At 33.9% G+C, this 23,995-nt stretch overlaps 1 protein-coding gene across 1 annotated transcript; it reads right to left on the bottom strand.

Moving 5' to 3' along the window:
* Positions 1–2,455: 2,455 nt before the first annotated feature.
* Positions 2,456–22,877, bottom strand: LOC101745188 (pre-mRNA-processing-splicing factor 8). Its single transcript, XM_038012428.2, has 34 exons — positions 22,678–22,877; positions 19,179–20,067; positions 18,612–18,862; positions 18,173–18,335; positions 17,751–17,968; positions 17,163–17,389; positions 16,631–16,775; positions 16,269–16,450; positions 15,892–16,098; positions 15,520–15,810; positions 15,120–15,312; positions 14,464–14,651; positions 14,049–14,287; positions 13,678–13,824; positions 13,373–13,523; positions 12,938–13,145; positions 12,491–12,696; positions 12,198–12,388; positions 11,663–11,798; positions 11,384–11,553; positions 10,977–11,124; positions 10,510–10,638; positions 9,651–9,811; positions 9,230–9,421; positions 8,595–8,789; positions 8,269–8,440; positions 7,854–7,967; positions 7,537–7,710; positions 7,069–7,262; positions 6,628–6,843; positions 6,355–6,520; positions 3,728–3,931; positions 2,930–3,209; positions 2,456–2,808 (listed from the first exon to the last, which is right to left on the bottom strand). Exons 1-34 carry the CDS (start codon positions 22,862–22,864, stop codon positions 2,648–2,650), a joined length of 7,095 nt encoding a protein of 2,364 aa, XP_037868356.1. The 5' UTR covers positions 22,865–22,877; the 3' UTR covers positions 2,456–2,647.
* Between the last annotated feature and the right edge of the window lie 1,118 nt (positions 22,878–23,995).

Here is a 23,995-nt window from a genome sequence, read left to right as displayed (position 1 = left end):
TTCAGTGGACTTTTTGGAGGATCCGGAGAAGTTACGTCCAGCGGCTTTGTTTCATTTTCCCACATTTGTGCACTGTCACAGATATTAAACAGTTAATAAACCACCGTTATTACACATTTAAACCTGAAGAAACACTAAATAGACAAAATAAAACAAATCACACAACTTCACTCCTCGCGTTCCCGCCAAAAATTTTTTGTAAGTTTTTTCAAAGTTTTTTATATAGATTTTCACTTGTCTACTGACAAAAAGAGTTTGCAATCATACTGCCAAACATTTTTTGTTAAAATAATAAACATGAAAATTTAAATTCACATTAACTCAAAGGAAGGCTTCGTGATGATACACAAAACAGATTTGTATTTATAAAAAGATCGACTATCTCCTCGAAACTAGTGAATCGAATCTGAAAGAGAGAGAGAGAGAGAGAATACACTTTATTGCACACCAAAACACAATTTACATTCAAAAAACAATCACGGTACATTTGTACAATAGGCGGTCTTATCGCTAAAAGCGATCTCTTCCAGGCAACCGTTCAATTTACAGAAATTCTGGAAAATATAAAAATATAGCAGGTAGGTATGTTGCGGTGTACTATAGATAATGCATTATTATAGAAAATATATACATACAATAAATAAAATATATACCGTTTACATATAATAAGAAATATATACCAATATACATACATTTTTTTTTTATTGCTTAGACGTGTGGACGAGCTCACAGCCCACCTGGTGTTAAGTGGTTACTGGAGCCCATGGACATCTACAACGTAAATGCGCCACCCACCTTGAGATATAAGTTCTAAGATCTCAGTATAGTTACAACGGCTGCCCCACCCTTCAAACCGAAACGCATTACTGCTTCACGGCAGAAATAGGCAGGGCAGTGGTACCTACCCGCGCGGATTCACAAGAGGTCCTAGCACCAGTACTTACATACAATACATACTAATATACTTACTTAAAGAAAAACAAAGCGAAGTAAATTGTTTCTTCGCAAGAATACATACTCTACGTCCGTTTATGAAATAAGCACATGCGTATTCGCTCACGGGGATCGCACTTTTTTTTTGTTTCAGTAAAAAAACAATCATAAAATAAATATAAAAAAATCACTTTCACCTTTTTAACTCGGTACACAAAAAAATTGTGAATAGATTTTTCACATTAATTCCCATTGATTAAAACCTGAGGTTTTCCGAAAAATCTTATCTTTAATTTACATCTCAAGTTTAGTTCTCGCCATCATTTTTATTTTAAGCACAAAGGGAACAAACTGATATAAGCAAAATTTCAGCGAAATATTACTGTTTTACGACAGTTGCTATTAACAAGATGTAAGATCAAATATATTATGTGTCTAAGAGTTTAAATCATGTCTCGAACCTACCGATTTTTCGGTATTTCTACCGAGATGAGCTCTGTTCTACCGAAATATAACGATTTTTCTACGATTTCAGAGTATACATGGAAATCCTACCGATTTTACAATTTTATGTTGGTAGGCCTTTTCATTTGTGTTTAATATTACGGGGAATCCCTCAATATTTAGTATGGATGGACCTAGTGCAGAATGTTCCATATATTTTGGGGAATAACCCTGTGCCCTACAGTTCGATGTTATAAAGGGCTCGGGAATTTACCTGTCTTAATCTATATAAACAGGAATTCGGTTTAATTTTTTCATTAATTTTCTTATCTTTGAAGAGAGAGTAACTTTCCTAGAGTGCCAACAAAATAAGATTAATAGGTTCAAATGTCGTCTGACGAGGAGCCAACAAAAATATGTACAGTATTATAGAAAAGAATGGGAAGAAGAATTTCCAGGCTGGCTGCAAGATAGTCTGTTTGTTGTCTAATTTCATCTTTAATGTTTTTTCACTTCCCCATTCATCCGCTAACGCTGAACGTTTATTTTTACATATTCATCTTTTGAGAACAAAACAGCGAAATAGACTGTCTACTGAATCAATCACTGGTCTATTACATGCAAAACGACTTTAATAAAGCTATTTGTTATGATTTTGAAATTAATTCGAAGTAGACTGCGGCTATGACCAGAGAATATTGGTATAAAAAATAATTATACTCTTCTTCTTCTTAACTTTGGCTCGGCACCCTATTATACTCAAGTATGATTGTTATAAATTAGTCTGTAATTTTTTTGTTCAATAAATACACGAGTTTGATTGATTATTGTACTTTTTTGTCAAATACCGATTTTAGGTATATATATGCCGATTTTAGCTGGCAACTCTACCGATTTCGCTCTATGACGTTCGAGATCAGTGATTTCCTTGTTTCATACTATTTTCAATTCCAATTGGTTTAAATTCATAAAAAATCTACTTCTTTATATAATTCAAGTTCACTTTTCAGCTTAGCCGAAGTGGGTAAACGGGTCCACAGCCCGTCCTGTGATCATTAATTAAGAAAGAAAAAAAAAATTAGTAATTATCGAAATTTATTATTTAATGCTAATACACATATTATCCTTATTCTATTACACACTCATATAAAACGAAAGAGGACAAATAATCGAAAGCATAATATATAAACAGCTAAATAGCTGTTTATTTTCTTTTTTATTTCTATTATAACATAAAGTGAAACGCAATAAAAATGCTTCTAGATTAAATTTATGCAAACAAGTCTTCTCTGTCAGCGGCGATTGTTGGTGCTGCAGCATCTTCCATAGCAGCAAAGTTCATGAAATGCGCCGGTCTGTGAACCTCGTGGTAGAATTCGCGAGGGTTGCCGAGTTGCACACCGTACTTCATATTCGGGTCGTGACGGACGCCTGCGGTCAATCGGTAGAAATATATAAATAACCTTAATATTTTAATATTTAAAACAAAAATACCGCAAAATAGAACCAGAACCGCGATGCATCGCAATTGTTTAAGTAAAATACTACTCACCCATAAAGTTATAATTCCAACTGCCCTGCGACGGCACCATGAAATAGCCCAGGAATCTATCTGAGAGCAACATCTGCACTCTCTCGTAATGACTCGGCAAGTAGCCTTTAGGATTATTTCCTCTATCAGTATTCCTCACGCCCCATTCGTATCCGCTTGGTGTAAGTTTGTACGCAGTTAGGGAACATGAGCCGGGCGTGAATGAGCAAGTTATGATAATAGTCTTCTCGCCATCCCATGATGAGTTATCGGACATGATTTTGGCATGTGTAGTGATATCCTGCAATTGAAAATATTGTAATTTATTCTATTGAACAAGCCAGATTATCCTCGTCTTGGGCGAATGAAACGAACGTGTATTTTTGTGAAACGAAAATTTAGTCTAGTTCCTAAAAGACAGTCTTCTATTAGTGAAACAATCAGTTCCTGAGACTGCTCCATACATAAGGAATAAAAAAAGCGTGCCCTGGTCGAATTTGACTCTTATAGAGTACTTACTACTCCTAATTTTCATCTAGAGCATTTAAAGATAAAAATGTATCACCTATTCTTCATTTTCCTACCTAATTTCCTCTAATTCTTGTTCAATTGCTAGTATGTACATTGATGTTATGAGGCTTCAACCATATATTTATGATCATTCATTCTTCATCAGCTTCAATAACAGGTCAAAGTCAGCCATAGCCTAGTGTTTTATCCTAGTACCTGCCCATCTATGTTAATTTTTATTTTCTATAATTTATAAATGATAAAATATTGCCTGAGCAAGTTCTGTGACTTAGTAACTTTTCGGCGTACCTGAGGTGATAGCTGGGGCAACTCATTAGGTTGTGTGTGCATCCATCCAAGAGGTTGCAGGTGTGCTAGAGCGGGATGTTTTGGCAGGTGTTTCGGCAGATGTACTTGTTGATGTGTGCCCCACTGGGGAGGCAGTACCGCACAGTGCACCTCACGTACCATTGGATTATCACTTGGTGATGTACCATACAAATAACAGGCAATCTAAAAATAGTATGAACGATAAGTTGACTTTGTAACTAAATTATAATGTATATTTTGTAAATTAAATGTGAATTGTGTGCTCAGATCGGCTGTGAAATATCAAAACCCAGTATCTGCATAAAACTAAATTTTACAGGAGAGCCGAAAAACAATTTCATATCTTTGACAGCGTGCCGTTTCAATAATATTAGTCGTACCTTCTTGAGAGTGATTGCAAAATTTGAGGTGCATAACAGGCTTTATAAAAAAGTAGATTTCATGCGTCTATCACAAAAGATGTGCGTAGAGGAGCAGTTACTAATAAAAAGATTGTTTTCTTAGATCAAACTTTTTGAGTGTGACAATTTCAAAACCTAGTAAGATCACTTGCTTTGTTTTCATCTAATTCTAAAATATAATGAGTGGGGATAAACGCAAATTAATAGACTTAGTAAGATCACTTGCTTTGTTTTCATTTAGGTCTGAATTTACTGAGTAGGAACTAAATGCAATTTTTTAAACATAGTAAGAAAAAACAGAATAAAACAACATAAATATGGGCAGAAATAAGCAGTTTTAATGAAAAAGAAAAAAAAAACACATAATCGGAAACCAAACACTATTTGTTCACAGTAAAAAATCAAAAAATAATCACTCAAAATATTTGAAAACAGTCAAATAAAAATAAATTATTCGGTTATTAATATTTGTCCACTAGAAACTAAATTAACTGGATTATTATTAATCGGTACACTTTGCCAAGACTTCTTCTCCAAAACTTCTTTAAGCTAAATAAAGTTGTTACTATGCCTTCCTTTTTACTTTCGTTAATGCCTCTTGGAATATTTTTTAAGGTTGGCATGATCAAGAGATTGTGTTTTTAATAAGAGAATTCAACTCGGAATACGGAGATTAAAAATCATTCAAAACATATTACGGCACCCATTTACAAATATTATTTCAACCAAAGAACTAAGCAAAAAATTATTAATGGGAACAAGGTCATCATTGCGTCGCGGTATGCGTTTCTTTTTTACCCACTCATACGATTTTTCGAATTCGATAACTTCAATATGCGATTTGCAACCCAAAATTACATTCTTATAGTCTTCAAAATCGTACACAGCATCTTTTGTTTTTAATCTGCCTCTCCATATTGCCATGAACTCCATCAGCGACATGCTTGTGTGATCTTTAGTTAGGTAGGTATTACAAAGTCCAACTTTTTAAATTGAAAAACCCAGAGATTATTATAGTAACAAGTGATGTAAAGAGGATCCAATTTTTATTTTGAGCTCTGCAATTATCACACCACAATATCAAATGATTAAAATCTCTTTCTTTTTCGATCATTGCTGCAATTGCATTAACAATGTCATGAGCATCTCGTCCAGAACAGGCTTCATGCCATAGAATACAAATATTATTAACATTCGTTTTCTTTCTGATTGGTGCAAATGTCAAGTTGAAAGTTATCATTCTACTCAAGAAAAACGATTCTTTGACTTTAGGCATGTCGGGTAACAACATAACTTTTTGTAAATCCATCGAATAGTATCTCACAGAGGAAGTATTTTCTAGGGAGGCATCTTCTTGATACTTTTGTATTGCTTTACTTGCTCTAGCTTTGTGATCCCCGTATGCAGTTTTAACATCCTCTGGAATATTTGCACCTTCATTTACTTTATGTGTCGTAGTAGGTTGCAATTTTGGAAAACAAAAAACCTTGACAATAATAAAACACACTGAAGCGTACTTACATTTCACCATGTTGTTCTTTTAAAGCATTCAAGATCAATTTCGACCTATAAAACTGATTTTTACTCATTTTATAGACAAAAACACGAACAACGTGCAACGATTTTCTCACTTACTAAAGTTTCGCGGGAGTTTTGACGTTTATTTCAACCATTTCATTGCCTTAGTATCTGCATGAACCATTTTAAATCCAAGTAACTACAAGCACTTATTAGGTTTTTAAAATGGTTGATGTTATATACTATGTTCTAATCTTGTAATTTTTGCATTTTGAAAACCTTTACTGTAGATACTAGGTTTCCGACTTTGTGTAACTTCGTTTTTTACAAATTTTTGGGGGTTTTTGCTATCCTAATATGTGGAGAATGGTCTACAAGGTCGAAAAATGCAAAAACACACTTTTTTTTAAATTTGTCAGATACTAGGTTTTGAAATTGGACAGCCGAGATGTCTTGTATTTTTTGTTGCCATCATTTGTAGATAAGTAACATAGTCTCCTTGAAGGGGATCAGTGTCGTTAGTGGACACATGACCATGTGATGGCTGTACATTCTTTAATAATGTTGATTTTAAAACAAATTATTGAAAAGAATTGAAATATCCCATATATTTTACATATTTAGGGATAATCACAACAGTGTGGCCTGGTTTCACTGGTAGCTCATAAGGTAAAATTTATAAGTTACCTGTGCCCTTAAATCGGAAATGGTAACGAATTTCTTAAGTAGGTTCTTCGGCAGAATGTAGGTGTATCCGCTTTCCTTGATGTCATCGGAACTCACGTAAATATGATTTGTACGAAGATGTAAATTGGTGGCTGATATCGCACGGACACGCCATTCAGTCTTAGAGCTGCGAAAAACCATCCAAATTAAAACATGCCCCATACAATTAGTGGAAGATCATATAATCATAGCCATAAAAGTAATGTGAAAGAAAGAATTCCTAAAAAGTCTCACCTAAACGTCTGCGACTCATAATTGCTCGTCGTTGAGGTTATAATTTCATCTCCATGTTTGTTTACAGTACGCGTTGTGGTCGCGGTAAGTTGACTCTGTTCTTTACTCTGCTTTTCGATCTCGGCAATTTGTTGACGCTGTGCAGAGGGTGCAGATATCTCCATACCAAGAATGATGTCACGGATTTCCGATTGTGTGAGCGACGCCACATTTACACTGTTAGTAAAATCGTGTTAAAAGTTAATGTATTTTAATGTAGTTATGAATACTGCTAAAGTATTAAGGCTCCTGGTTACAAGATAAAATAGTAATTAAAAAAATTAATATATTGTTTTAAATTTTCAAAAACACTTAATGGGCATTTATCTGATCATTTATTTTACGAATTTGTAGTAGTATTTATGTACAATAAAGAGATTTATATTATTATTGAAAACTCACTTGTTCTTCTTTCCATAATCAGCTAATATTAGGTCCTTCAGTTGAACCTCAACTTTGATCCAATCATCATCAGTTAAAGTGGGCCAAATGTGGTGAGGTTCCGTGAAAGTGGTTTTATCAGGTTTCAAGAGGACCTTTGTGCGTTCTGTGTTCACGTGCAAAGCACGGAGTATCAGGATAAGCCGACTGAAGGCCTAGGTGTTAACAAATTATAATATTTAACAATTTTTCTTCAATTATTATTTTCACTTTTATTCAGTGTATATTGTTTAAATCAGTTAGCGTATTTTCAGACAGACAGAGCTACAGTACATTGCGATCAGCAAGTCCATAGTCACTGTTAGCCCCCAGAGCACAGGGACTCTCTGGTTTCAGGACCCCTACGCAATTCATCATTTTGATTATAAGATATGTTCATTATAAAATATTGAAATGTATTTATTTATCTTTTGAAGAAACATAACTTACAGTATATGAAGATATAGTCTTTAGCCAGTCATCATATAAGTTGAACAAGACCATTTGAGGCTCAGTTGCCTTCAATATGAGGTCACCAAACTTTTCCACTTTCAAACAAGCCTGGAATGGCAGCTGCAGTTCGGAACCCTTGATTACAATGTTAGGAAAGTCGAGTAAATGGACCTGTGGATGTTTAATGGATTGTTTAAAGTTTTTCACAGTATATTTTACATATTTGTATTGTATGAATGAGTTTATTTGATATTTATTAAAGTTAGTATGATATTTTGATTAATAAAACAAACTTCAGATATTATCTTATTTACCTCAAGTGGATCCAACATTCCTTTTCTGGTAACAATAATTTGTTTTGGTTGTTCTTCAACTGGCAGTGATCGAATTAAGGCAGCTACTTCTTCTGCAGTCTTCCATTTAGCAAGCTAAAAACCAAAGTTTTGTTTTCTAGCAGTTATCTAACATTTACGAAATTTTCAGGATATTTGGTATGAATTATTTCAATGCAACATGCATATGAATATTTAATGAATGAATCAACATACATATTCTACTCATTATCATATTCCAGAAAGAAAAAAAAACACAAAACCAGCCACATTTAAGATCATAAGTAAAATAGATGATTAGAATGAAATATATAAGTTTAATTCGAATTTAGTAGGTGATTTTAATGGGGATCATATTCTAGCCTCTTCTTTCTATTAACAAAAGTAAAAAACAAACCTGTCCAAGACGTTTCTGCCCTGCCCATACACTAGTATGAATTATTTTAAGGAATAGCTGTCCAGTTCGGGGATTGAATATAAAAATGGCTCCATTGATGGGTTTAGTTGTCAAGTTTCCTTCAAAGGTTTTGTGAATTGTTACACGATACACATTCGTGTCATCAACGAACCTGTTCATAAAATAAAATTAATGTGATCAGAAAAGAATAAATTTAATGTTTGTTATGTTACGTTTCGAAAAAAAAAAGTTATATGTACATAAAAATCTTGTTCAAAATTGATAGTCGAAATAAATATACATTTTTTATATATAAATATACGCACCAAATGATTTGATTAGAGAACAATTCTCCATAGTTCTGACTGGAGAGGTAAGGTTCAGTAGGTTCTGAAGAATACAATTGCAGTGCTTTACGTATACGTTCCCTAAGCACATACAAGGCAGGATTAGCTTTCATTATCTTGGCCATCGCTTGTTGAATAAGAGGTTTGCAACCGGGGAACCAGTTACCGTATGCACTGTAAAAAAATTGTTATTTTTATAACTTTGTTGATTATACTAAAATACAAACTGATCTAATTCTGAAACTCAATACCATCAGGTAATACAATAATTTGTATTTGTTTACTACAATAATGACACTTATTTAAACTATTTTAGAACTTCTCAAGTAAACTTCAATGAGTATTAAATATTTTGTCTAGAAATTACTATCGAAAATGATTGATTTGGTAAAATTTTCATTATTTATTTTGTGTCAAACTATAATTCAGAAATATGGCTCTGCCGCATTTTGAAAGACTGTGCTGGCCTTCTCAAAGAGGTTCGGAGACATATTCATTCAGATCAGGTAAGACATGAAGAGCATCTTGGCTATAAAAAGACAATTGTATGAATTCTTGATGTGATTCCTAATATATTATATAAATTTAAAATCTTTAGGATTACTTTCTCTTACCTGTGCAAGTTATAGGCCAAATCAATGGCGATCAGCAAACCGGTAGGTGAAGGATATATAGACATGTTGTCTGTAGTGTAATCCAAGAATTTAGCACGAGCATATCTTTCGATGTCGTGAGAATCGTAATCACCCCAACGAAGCTGTATATCAAGCCAGTACTTTTGTGTAGTTGTATTGTCCATTGTGTCCCTGTGGATTAATACAATTTAAGTAATAAAAAAAATGCTTCTACACTATGTGTATTCTAATAAAATATCACACCAAGAAAACTGTAGGCTTGTATTCTATTTATTCATTCAATTCTACTCAATACAAATAACTTTAATTTGTAAAATATGTTTACATTATTCTATAAAAAATTTCAATGAAATATCATAGCTATAGTTTCATTAAACATCAAAATTCATTGAATATTTACTTTGTATCGGCTAATAAGGATGGTCGGGACACGTTCCACTTGTAGGCTGAGAACAGTAATATATCGGCGCATGATGAATTCATCTTATAAGATTTACGAGGATGAATGGTTTCTTTCTGTACCGTCTCAATTTCTAAGGCGTCAAGTTCTTGATCGAATACCTGTGATAAAATAGTTGTTACGACTATGTTTAGGGAACGAAACCTAAAGTATTAAGAGAGATAGAAATCGTAGCCATTGTGTCGTCGTGACAGTACTTATGCTGAGCACTGGGACTAACTGAGAGTACAAATCCGACAGGAAGTTATATTTCTAGTGAAGTACTTATTGAACATGTGTTCACCAACATAATGCAAACGTTAGTAAACATCTTAAAATAAAAATTAAATCCACAAAATATGCTTTTCAGGGCGTAGTGTTAGCTCGCACGTGTAAGTATCACTTGCTTCTTACTATTGTAAAGCAATCAGGTTTTTTTTTTTTTTTTTTTTTTTTTATTGCTCTTGTAGGCAGACGAGCATACGGCCCACCTGATGGTGAGTGGTTACCGTCGCCCATGGACTTCAGCAATGCCAGGGGCAGAGCCAAGCCGCTGCCTACCAGTTCAATGATGTTGACAATCGTTAACAAAACTTAGGGCTTCACATGATGTCTCAAAATGGATAGGCACTTTAACTTTATATGTGTATAGGAAACGGTAACCACTTAATACCAGTTCGGCTGTGAGCTCACTTGCCAATGTATGCAATAAACAAAAAAAAACACTATAAATGAACTCTAGATATATAATACCAAATATGCATGCAACAGTGCCCTATCTATTTGTTATACTTTTTAAATTATAATAAAACTATTTTACCTGACAAAGATCCATAACAATCGACTCGTGTACTTTCTGCCACAAGTGAGCTCTGAAGATTTGGATGAGTGAAATCTTCAATGTCGGAATCTTACCGTGCATGAATATACCAGTAAGATCCAGTTGTACCTGAAAGAAAATTAATTTATCACATTATCATATCCATGCATTAAAACTTGAATATCTCATAACATACACTATTATGTTGTTTAAATCGTCTTTAGCATTTATAGATAAATAAGTAAGATGCCAAGAGAGAAATTTTATTCAGAGTCGAAATGGGAATAAATTACTGCCCATTAATATATTTTAAGGTGACAGGACTCGTGAAATAAGCAACCAAATCTCAATAAATCTAACCATAGCTAATCATAAAAGTACTTTTCAATTTATTAAGGCCATATTTGTAAACTTAAAATCATAAAATCTCACGAGAAGGTAATGTATAGGCAATGTGAAGATCTTACTTGAAAACCGACGTAGACGTTCGCTCTGTTGATTGTAGGCGACCACCATAATGTGAATCGACGGTTCGGGATCTGATTCAACCCGGATCGTTGGGCGTTTGTCAACTTTTTGTACTTCATCGACTCTTCGAAACCAGACGCCTTTTCCCTAAGTAAATGAGTTTTATTTATTACAAAAGCGCACTTATTGCAAACATTATAATTGTTTTTTTTTTTTTTTTATGTCACTTAAAAATAGCCTCCGATTATTGTACATAGCCTAGAAACAGGTCACAACCGGTCATCGAGCCCAAGTTAGGATTCCCTGTGTTATGGGTACCAGATACTATATTTCCATCATCATTTATAATCAGTAAATTCTCAACCATTTTGGATTATAAGTAAATTTATTATGTCTTATGTCATACCAGAACAAACCCTCCCAAGTCGGGAAGTAAGTTCCCTTGAACAATGTATGCTCGAGGATACCCTCAACTCCTCCCAATGCTTGTATCATATCTGTGCGATAGTTGTTCAAGTTCCACAGTTTGCCGTCGTGACGCTGGTGAGTCCACCAGAATGGATTCTGCTTTAGGACCTGTTTTGAAAACATTTGTTTCAATTAATTCACATTTTCTATTAAATAATTTAATTTATACACAAATATATAGATATATGAATAAATTGTTGTGTGCAATTAATCTTACCTGATACTGTTTGAATTCCGTACGTATACGCCATCCCTTATCGTAAGCGAGTGTATGCCTGTCTTTTTGGAAAAGTGTGTTGATCCTCGGGATACCCCTGTCCCAAGAATCTTCCAAATCTTCTAGAGTCAATCGTCTGTAGTACAAATATGATTTATAAAATACCTTCTTTCAAATCAAATATTCAACTTGATTAGTTTTATTTAGATCAGTTAGCGTATTTTCAGACAGACAGTGCTACAGTACATTGCGATCAGCAAGTCTATAGTCACGGTCTGCCCCCAGAGCACAGGGACTCTCTGGTTTCAGGACCCCTACGCAGTTCATCACTTGTTCTTAAATTTAAATATTTATCATTTCAATTCTCCAACCAAAATATGATTAAATTGGGATTATAGAGTAAGTAATATTTGTATGTATTTTTACAATTTACACAGACTTAGATCAGTTAAGTTATTGTTAAATCAAATCAAAATCAATCAAAAATGTTGTTAGAGTACTGGCTATCATGGACATTAGAATAACTCAAAATTACCTATTCTGAGCATTAGCTTCCTGTCTCTTAAGTGCGTATTCAGCCCAGACTCGCTGGGAGTCTACAAACTCAGCTTCCCAAGGTTGTATGTAGCGGTACAAGTTCGGAATTAGTTGATCTTCATCATGTGACATTCCAGAACGGAAATGCGTTATGCCGACGTCTGTTTGTTTTGACCAACGTAGGTCAGACTAAAAAAAAACGCAAGTTATCAAACGATTATGAAGAATCTTGATACAATTCATCAACAAATATTGCTGTTTTGTAAATTAAATTTTAAAATAAAATCTCACCTGCGGGATCAAAACATGTCCCATAGACAACATTCCTAAACCTCCAAGTTCTTTGGGTGTGTAAAACACGACCGGAGGGAATCTCGAAGGCATTTTCGAGTTAAGGCCAATCTTGATACGAGTTTGAATCTTATTCTCGCATTTCACGAGTAAGTCGAGGAGTTCTTGTGTGTTAACAACGGCCTCGCGGAAGTATGTCATTAGACCTATAAATAATGTCTTAATTTATGCAAAGTTCTACATTGATGAAATAATATAAATTCGTTTTTTTTTAAACGTTATAAGTACTGTTTGCAATACGAATATCAGCAGTTATTTACAATATTTAATTGTGATGGTGTTCACTCTGCTCTTTCCAAAGCAGAGTTATTCTACATCAAATACTATAATTTTGAACGAATCTAAGGAAAGTTGGAAAAAATCTAAAATTTGACAAATTCGATTTACCAATAAGAGCAGTATTCCATTTATTGACGATTTTGGTAAAGGTCGTTGATCCGGAAGCCATAAGGATTTGTCTGACACGATTGTGGAAACGAGCCAGGGATTCGTCATCAACACGTAGGTAGCATTGTGCTGTGCGCTCTTTGGTCACTTCGTTCTGAAGGTTCCATACTCCGTCACGATGCGACAGCTCTTCATGTTGACTTCGGCACTACATAAATAAACATCTTTTAGTAATGGACACATTGAGTGAAAATTAAGTAGAATTTGTGGAGCACAATCCGAGGTAGTGTCGTCAGCCTGCACAATTGGCAACTTGGTCTTGGTTGCTAGTACTATGATAGTTTCATGTTACATGGTAGACAGTATTATCTATATACTACAATAAATATTTAACATGATGATTAGAATAAGAGGGTTATATATCTTAAAACTTACCTTTGGCAAGATTCTGCATTCAAATCCAGCCATATTGAATAACAAATTGGGATTGTCCTTAGAATAAACAGATACAAAGCTGTTCTCCCATTGTATAGTTGTCACTGAACGCGGTAGACGATTCTTTATGTCCCAGAATACTGCACGCCCACTGTTGCATAGAAAATATAATATTTCATTCAGTATTCTATTACTTCAATAATTTAATATTGATTGTTAAATTAATTCAATCAATAAATAATAATTATTATATTTAAATTTATCATAATAAACTATTCATGATCACTAACTTAACTAAAACTTACAGATTAACATCGTGCTTCATTAGACGCATACGAGCATCCCTCGGCCAGCACTTTTTGTTATTGTAACCAACAATGTTCTCATTGTTGGGATCAGGATGCTCTGTAAGGTAGCGTTGAATCAGATCTCTTGCTTCCTCTGCTGAGAATCTGTAACCAAAAATGAATTATTTAAACTGAAGACTTGATTTCTTATGCTTGCTTGGATCATTATAGTAACTTAAAAGGTTACTGTCAGTCACTAAAACCTATTATTCAACCAATGTAAATTACGTTTATTAATATTAAAAGAAAAAGTGAAAGGATATTGATTACCTATAAATTATAGTAATGGAATATGAATTTCTATGACCGTAAAATATTATTATACATACCTGAAAAATATATGAATCCTATCTATGTATCTGCAATACAATCGAATAGGATGAGCAGTTTCTGTCTGACGATCTTGGTATGAAAGGAAGTCATTAGGCAGTTGTGGTGGGCCAGCCATCTCACTGGCTCTCTGTAGACCGAGCACCAGTAAGTCTAGCACTAAGCCATAATACTGGACGATGAAGGAAGCAAATTGAAGACCTCTAATTATACCGTATGAGTTTGTGTGATTCATATCCTGAAATAATGATGAAAATTTAATAAAAATTTAAATACAATAGTTTTATCATAATTTTTGAGGATTGTTTACTATTACAGTATGTTCATTTTTTAGATTCTATTAGCATTTTTTTTGTTTACTTAGACATGGGGGTTAATTTTAATGTTAAATAACTGTTTTTCCGTTTTCCTCACCTTATAATTGATCACTACATTGTTTTTAGCAGTCATGTAATCAGCAATGTTATGGTCCACAATGAGACGTAACAACCTGTTAAGCAGCGTCAAATCTATCTTCTCATACAATTTCTCAAAACGTGACTCGAGCAAGACATTACACTCGCCTTCACCAACTTCCCATACGTCTTGAAGGTTGTTAATACCTATTCAGGATGATGAACAAATAGCAAGATCAATTGTGAGATAGAATTAATATTAAAAATTATATCACAATCATTTTATTAATGCTCAACCTTCTGTATTGTTTGGTGACAGAATTCAAGTATTATAAGAGAATAAGCTTTGTATTTTGTATATTTAATAATTTTTTGATCTACCTATTGAATTAGTTTATAAAAATAACGATATAATGTAAAAAGTATATATTTTATTAATTTAATTTCAAGCATTAGTATTTATAATACTTATTACTGTAGTTAGAATAATATAATTTATAATTTACGAATTTTGCAAATGTGGTAATAAAAACTGATAAAGTGATACATTTTGTTTCATGAAATCATGAACAACCATTATAGAAACAGTTTGAGACCTGAGTCTAAATATGGGTGGCAGCACTCAGGTTGTGGTAATTAGACAAGTTATTAAGTAATAAGTATTAGTTAACTCACCCTGACACCACTTGTAGACAAGTAAAGGTGATGGTTCTGTATCAGCTGGTTTGACCCAGGGTGGCAATAGACGTCTTTTGTCTGCTTCATACCATAAGTACTGATCAAGATATGCATCTGTTATCTTCTCCAATGGTTCTACATCATATACTGGAACTAAATGGGAGTAGAGATCCATAAACTCAATTCCCACCTGAAATTAGAAAAAATATATGTAAAAAACATCAGATGAAAAATGAAATGAAAATGAAATCATTTACACACCAATTTGTTTGTTTCAAGTTTTGTTTGTGTAAAAAATAGCTTTTATATTTTTGGACAGTTACTGACATTCCTTAGATATGTACAAGTATTAGAAACACCCAAGTACCTATGTGGAAAATTAAATCAGATTACTCACCTCCCTAAAAGTTCTTTGAGTGAGCAAATGACGTTTAATCCTAGATAATGCTTCATGAGGATTATCATACGCCTGTTCGATAAGCCCTAGCTCTTCTCTCTGACTCTGATTCAATCTGGATTTGACGCTATACGCTTCTTTGAGACGTTCAAGAGCCAAAATTAATAGCTTTGTGTCGTGCTTGTAAGAGAGAGGGGGGAACGGAATTGGGGCGAAACGTCGTGATTCAAGCCAATGTACAGTGGTAGTGTAGATTGCTACGGCTTCCTCTGGAGATATGTAGGGACCGTCCTGTTGAGAAACATTGTAATGAACATTATAAGAACATACCACCAAATATAAATTAAATGCAAATTTTCAAATAATTCAAACCTTAAGGTAGTTGTGCTGTCTTTCTTGCTCAGCTTTCAAATACAACCTTGTTAGTCTGCCAAGGTTTTTCTTGCAGACTGTTTTATCGACAGTCGCACCACGGCGGATACGCTCTCTGTTGTAATGAGCTGTGTTGGTCCACCAGTCCGCCTTCATCTTTACGTAGCGAAGAATCATGTTCTCTATTGGAGTTGGAAGTCCAGGTACCTAAAATTTTCCTTTTTTATAATTACAAAGCAGCATACAACACAAAATGAGCATACAGTTTATCTGATACTGAGTAGACATTAGCAAAGACAGGAACACAGTCAGACTTTTGCGTATCTGTAAATATTTTAAAACGACTTTATTGATTGACTATTATTCATTGCACTCACCTTCCAAGGGATGTTCGCTTTCCAGCATCTCCAAGCTTCAGACAAATGTTGCAATATCGTCCTGGCCTTATTCTGTTTAATACCTTCAGGCATCATGTCAACAATGTCGTGCATTACAGATGCACGCAATTCAAGATCGAAGTGTGACTCCACACGCTGTTTAGTAACAGTCTTCGCCACACCTGTTCCAGGACATAGTACGTATTTAAAAATTAGAAAAAAAAACTAACATATTTTAACCTGTTCCCATGATTTATTTTCAACAAGTTCTGAAATCGTTATTTGTTTTTTTCCTTCAAAGCTTAATTTATGATAATGAAATATTATTATATCTGATGTCTGTGGAAAAGCTGGTTACATACCTTTGGAATGCCTTCCTTCGAATTGTCTCGATAGTAAATTTCCGAGCCAACGTTCCAGTAATGGTGTGATTCCTCTCATGAAGAACAACCATACTCGCCAGCCTGGCGCCCAGAACCCACAACCGGGTCCTTTCGATACTGGACCCTAAAAAAATTTACTATTAGTGTCTGTCTGTTACTATTAAAATTACCCTCGTTTATGAGGATCAATACAAGATGCAACTAAGTCTAGACCATTATTAAAAAATATTTATTGAAAATGAATCACAAAATCCCGCGAAACTATTAGATATATTTATTCTTTCCATGTGCTTGATGTAATGATGTAATGATGATATGCTTGTTGAATTGTGTAAATTCGTGTAGTAGTTGTATTTTTACAGTTTTACATGCTAACTTCCAGTTTCTAAATTTTCACAAATTATGATTATAGTTGTACCATAAAACATTACATATTTTGTGTTTATTTAAATTAAGTTGTTTTTTTTTTCTGGACCCCAGGAAATTTCGTCAAATACTAATTTCCACTTACGGTATTAAATCTGTAGTAAATCAAATGCTTCAAATCTTTACACATTCTGATCTGCCTCATCAGCTTGTACTTGTAACGGTACATGCCCGTCAGTTGTCCAACATGAGCAAAAATATACTGAAGACCGTCGGCGAGTTGGAAAGAGTCCACGTTGTTAAGACGATATTGTACATGAGAGTCCACTATAAGCTTCGTCAGACGAAGTATCTCACGACACAGATGGAAGGCTGTTGAATATAATTATTATATTTATTACCTACGATTTTAGAATGGAATTTTCGAAAAATTGAATCTTATTTACTTCATATAGAAAGGAACACATATATAGAAAGGAAATAAGATACAAGCGATATTGGGGAAGCCCAACCCTGGCTGGACTTTTTTCGAGCCAGGGTTCGAACTCTTTTTCACATTCCCGCCCTTAAGAGGGGACATGGGCTATGGGGGACTTGATGCATGTTAGGCAAGTATGCGTGTTTCTAAAGCGACCGTAATGTTTTTAATAGGGAGGGTACTTATTCTCATTGGGAATGAATTCCGGCAAAGTATTAATTTAAAATTATAATTGTATTGTTTATTTTTACTCACCGTTTCCGAACCGAGATTTCTTTCTTTCTTTTGTAGTAAGAGTTTTCACAGGTTTCAAATTGAAATTGTAATCCAGATGAAGATAATTTAAATTCTTACGATGAATGAGAAGGTTAAGCATATTGTAACCTTGACGACAAACTTGTAAACCAGCTTCAACCCAATCTAGTGTTGTAGTTTGGAAGAATTTGGTTGATTTGAATGAGCGGAATAGATACCTACAACAACAGATAATGTTAACTGGAGTGTTAAATATAAATTGGCGTTACTCGTAAGAGTAACCCATTAGGTACATTAAAAATTCGAAAGTTTATTAAATTGGGCAGACAAATACAAAACGCAAAAAGAACTTAAAATATATTCAATAAATTTTGAAAGCAAAAAAATCCAGCATTAGTAAAAAACATATATCAATAACTCACCTTTTCTTTTGTGGTTTGGGGGGTCTGTGTTTCAAAGAGTTAAGAACATAGTATTTGAGTAGTTTTTGGTATGAAACACGAACTTTTACAGGCTGGCCTGGTGGGCAATGTTCTTTATACCAGGTCTTTACCAATGGCACATCAATTGCGCGACGAGTCCGTCCTGGTGAATTAGAATATAACTTGGAATATTTAGTTACCATTCATGAAATAATTTCCTCTTAATTCACAAAGTGACTTTACCATTGAATTTATCTTGTGAAGTAGAATGAGGTAATTTTATAATGGGATATAAGTACCCTTTATGCTGGGTCAACTCATAAAAGGTAAATTTATTTATTTTTCTTGTTTTCTATAAATCCCATAGGAAAAATATTTCTTATCTACATAAATCACCAAAGAACAGTAGATTTTAGGTTTAAGTAAAAAAGGTTCTTACCCGATCTCATACTGAATGGTCTGGGCGCCCAAAGTAGAGCAATACCATTAGCTGTATTATCTGTGTAAAGTGCAGTTTCTTGTAAGAATGGAGACACTTCATCGGGGAGTATGTAATCTTCCTCTTCTGGGACCGGTTCAAGAGACTTTACTGAATGACGATGAGAGATAGGGTTAATGAGGGGATCAAAGTAGAAGGCTGGTAGATCTGGATCTTCAGTTTTGATGTACACAACATTTGGTGTGTGATACCTGTTGAATTTAAGATACAAAAATTTTGTTTTAGTAATATTGAAATACTCTAAACACATCTAGGGTGTGCAAAATAAATTCGAAAATATATTATTTATTTAATGCATCAATTATAATTCACATGTAGTGACTAGTTTCAAATGAGACACTAAATGGGTGGTCCTTTTGGCATCTGTTGGAAAAAAGCTTAGTTGTGAGTTTGGAGATCATAAAAACTTTTTATCTGTACCTGTGACCTATATTAAATTGTATGAACTAGGTATCATGGATTTCATTTTGAGATATTCAAACAAATAAAAAGTCCTATAGTACTTACCAAGACAACTGTACAAAGTGCGGCAGATTGTTGTACAAATATGGAAATGCGATTCTATATTCCGTGCGAATCGGCTGACGTATTATAATCTTATTGATATCATTGAACTCATTCCAATCTTCATCTCCTGCAGAATTATCTTTCACCAGAGGCTCAAATTTAGGGCCTCCAGGGATTGCCATATTTAGAGCTTTGGCAGTGAAAAAACTTTTTGAATCAAAGAGATAGAAGTAGTTATCGTCCACCAAGTCGGTTAGTAGTTGATTAGCCAGACGGTACAATGTTGCCATTTGGGGAAGAGTTAAGTTCCAACGACGGTATGTTGAACCATTCACATGTCTGGTGTCAATAAGGGGTTTGTGGTCATAAAACCAAGATGCTACAGCTCCATCTTCCTCAGGATCCAACTCAATCTGTATAGGCTCTAATGGTTCCACATCTAAGACATTGTCAGCATAGTCAAGAGGGGGTTCCTCATCATCAAAAGGTGGGAACCTCATACGTTTGAAATGACGACGATCACGTTTTTCACGTCTCATCATGATCCACATTGTACCCCATTGTGCAATATAAACTGGCTCAATCACCCACGGAATTTCATTAACGAATGTTATAGCTCCTGTGATATGGTACAAAACCTTTACATCTCTGATCTGCTCCCAAGGCATGGGCATATTTTCCAGGAGCTTCATGACAGCATGAGGCATATACTTTAATGCTCCGAGGTATACACGTTTATCATGGCGATATTTACGACTAGTCATGTCGCCATGATCTCTGATAATTTTTCTGATGTGTTCTGGAGGCATGTCTTCTTTTTGTGCATCCACAAACCCAAATTTTCGCTTCTCCGCAAAACGTTTTGATTGCAGTTGAAGCCATTTCTGAGCTGCGTGAGATAAAATGCCAATTAAATTTTTTTTATTTCCAGACAAGCAAATAATGTACACAAAAGCTTATTTTTGGATAATTTTTTCCTGGTAGTATGTCGTGTTGTTAGTTTGAACGCGGGTACTAGAAGCAAGAACGCAAAGTAGATAGTCAATCGTTTTTACTCGAAGGACGAGGGCAACTGATTTACAATTGACTTCATTTTTCGATTCGGATACTGGTAAACACTTTAGACCAGAGGGGCTGTAAGCTCGTTTACTCATTTTCGCAATAAATAATTAAAAGGAGTTTTTTAAATAGAAACAAATGCAACAAATCATATCTGTGAAAAATACAATTTTACAGTTTCAATTCATTCTTGCTTTATTTATCTTACACTAGAAAAATTTGCTCATATTTTTATAATTAGCCAAAGAGATATTTATAGATTTTAAAAGAAAGCTAGATAATATGTTTAAATGATGTAGTTTTTGGTGAGAACACATGTATGAATGGACAAATAAGTTATAAAGTACTGTACCCCTAACAATATCAATACTAATACAAATAATTAGTGACAATTTTGCATGTTGATTATACTGACTTTTTTATGAGGATTTCTTTACTGTTGACTTAATTTTAACTCAAGTCATTATATTTTTTAACTGCATTCAAATGCAAACTCAAAAACTGAAATGCAAAAAGTTGTGAATTCCGCCAATAAAATATGTTACATTACATATTTCCATAGCTACAATTATGTTGTTTGATTTCTTTTACTAACTACTGCAGAGTACTGCACCACCGAGTCAGTCAAATGGCAAAAGTGTGGTAATATAAAATAAAATAATTAAATTAAATTAAAAGATAAAATAACATCAAAAAATTGAATATACAGTAATGTGTATGTTTTTTATTTAGAGAAAAAAAAAGTTTGCATTTTTTATGTGTGCAGTGTCAGCATTTCCATTTAAACTTTGTAAGGGAAATATATCACTTGCAAATTAATCTAACCCCAACTGCTAAATTGCTACCATATCTTTAAATAGCAACTTCAAAAACTTTAGGGTAAGCTTATTATTAACAAGAAATTTTCTACATTCCAATATAAAAAAAAATTACTGTTTCTGCTTTATTCTAAAAAGCTACTAGACATAAAGACAGAATTTATACACTATGTCTTGTTAGACAATTTTTAGAGTAAAATGTTAAGTAGGCCGATAAGTTCAGACACCTCTTATTATGTGTTCATAGATCTATAGATAGGCTGCACCATGTGACTGAAGCTACACACCTTAGACATAGTTAGATACGGTTGCTTTTTTTATTGTTTAGATGGGTGGACGAGCTCACAGCCCACCTGGTATTAAGCGGTTACTGGAGCCCATAGACATCTACAACGTAAATGCGCCACCCACCTTGAGATATAAGTTCTAAGATCTCAGTAAAGTTACCACGGCTGCCCTAACCCTTCAAACCAAAAGGCATTACTGCTTCACGGCAGAAATAGGCAGGGTGGTGGTACCGACCCGCACGGACTCACAAGAGTCCTACCACCAGTAATGCTTCTCAGCAAAATTCAGTAGGATGTTGTTAACAAGCATATGTGACTGACTCCTGGCATTCTTTTTCATTATTATTTAGTACTAAGAATCAGATATGAAATATAGCTAAACAAATAAAATATGTTTGTTTGTTTGAAGTATGGCAATACCTGATTATTATTAGTATTAAAATTTAGCAACCTACCCTAATGACAAAATTATGCAATAACATGTCAGTCTTCACAAAACCCATGAAACTGACAGAATTACCATATTGATGTTCTTCCCACTGATACAATTTGCTAACAACAGCGATGTTATGTAGTGTTGACTTGAAAAAATCAGTACACAAATATAATAACATTCCTCTTATTATAGATTTTTACCAGGTTGTTATATTGCTTCAATGATTCTAATCATTCATTAGTTTTCTTATCATTTAATCTTACATATATGTTATATACATAACTGAAATATAGAGCAATCAATAATATACCGTCTTTCCATACTGCATATGATATAGGGTATGAATTTTGGCCAACTTAACTAACAGAATCATACCTTTAATTGGTGTCCTATTCATTTGATAAAATATATGAATTACTAGCCATACTCGCCCTCTACGCTGGGCATTTAAAATTAACATTATTATTAGGGAACCCAACACTCATATAAATATTAGCCTATCCATTAAGTACATGTATTTTCTACATGGATACCAAGTTTGAAGTCAATCTGATGCATAGTTCAGTAGTTATAACGGAATATCCGTAAAAACTATTATAGATTTATATATTAGTATAGATTTGAAATAAGTAACTCAAGAGATCAATGGTAAGTATCAGTATGAATATTAATTTTTATACAAAAATCAATAAGGAATGCCAAATATTCATTCACCTTCAATGGATACAAAAATAAACATTTAATTGTATGAAATATTAAAAGTCGGTTATCAATAATGGTAATACGTTGTCCTTTTTTTTTTAGGTTAGTCTAATAATTTATCTTCTTTACATCAATATCCGTACTAATGCCTAGTTTACATCTAACAATAAATACATAGCATTGAATACTAAACTGACCTTTTTCTTTTATCTTCTCCTCGGGAACATGAGTTGGTTTAGGGGGCTGCGCTGGTGGCACCGGGGGCGCAGCAGCAGCGGCAGCCGCGTGCGCTTGAAGCGCCGCTTGTTGTGCCGCTGCCAACTGCTGCTGCGCCATCATCGTGGCCCAGGGGTTGGGCCCCAGCAGATACGGCGGCAGCGACATTGCTGACCGCCTACTACAACGAAGAACTTTATAAGTATCACTAATCAAATGAAAGCTTGTTTAACGGAACGAGGTATTACTATTTGAAATATACTTGTAATTGAGCATTTTTTACTTACCTTTTCGAGTTTAAGGCTTGAAATGTATTGTATCACTTTCAACAAAGTTAATATAACACCACATTTGGAAGAAAAAATTACAAACAACTCTAATACAAATCAATTTGTTTGACGGCCATTTGCAATAGACTGAATCATAGATTATACATTCTGATATTTTTCTAAGGGATTTTATGACCTGGTAATTTAGATTTTTAAGTCATGTCTTATTTTAACATAATATTATATTCTTATTTTTATGATAAATGATAATGTGGAGTGAAATTAAATATAAATAAATATAAAATATAAATATTTTACTTACAATCACACCACGTTAACTGGTCCTGTGATAAGTTCGTAAAGAACTTGTGTTACAGGTACCAGATAACGGAAATAAACGTAAGATTTTTATTATACACATACATATATTTAAGATACATCCATAACCCTGGAAAAGACATTTATATTTATCATACAAATACCTTCTCTTGGCGGAATTCGAACCCGCGAACCCCTTGTGTAGTGACCATGTCACTTACCACTACACCAGAGGGCCGATTAAAATAAAATGAAATGAAGATGATTGATTTGAGACATTAATCAACTTGGATGAAATTAAATGAAATGAGATGAGATGATATAGGATGAAATATAATCTCAGAAAATGGTGGACATTTAATAAGACTTTTTCAGTGGACTTTTTGGAAGATCCCGAGAAGTTACGTTCAGTGGCTTTGTTTCATTTTCACATTTGTGCACTTTCACAGATACTAATTAGTTAATAAGCCACCGTTATTACACATTTAAGCCCGAAGAAACACCAAATAGACAAAATAAAACAAATCACACAACTTCACTCCTCGCCCTCCCGCCAAAAAATCAATGACAATAGACTGAATTTTAAGGCAGTAATACCAATAACTACTAAAAGCTTCCTACCAAAGAGAATTCAAAACACTTTCGTACTAACCAAACTACAAAATCAACCCAAAAACCATTAAGTATACGTACCTACTAATTTTATTTTTAC

The sequence above is a fragment of the Bombyx mori genome, chromosome 8 (assembly GCF_030269925.1).
Source record: "Bombyx mori chromosome 8, ASM3026992v2".
NCBI classification, from domain to species: Eukaryota; Metazoa; Arthropoda; class Insecta; order Lepidoptera; family Bombycidae; genus Bombyx; species Bombyx mori.
The sequence above is the reverse complement of the archived record's forward strand: the minus strand, read 5'-3'. Positions and strand labels throughout refer to the sequence as shown.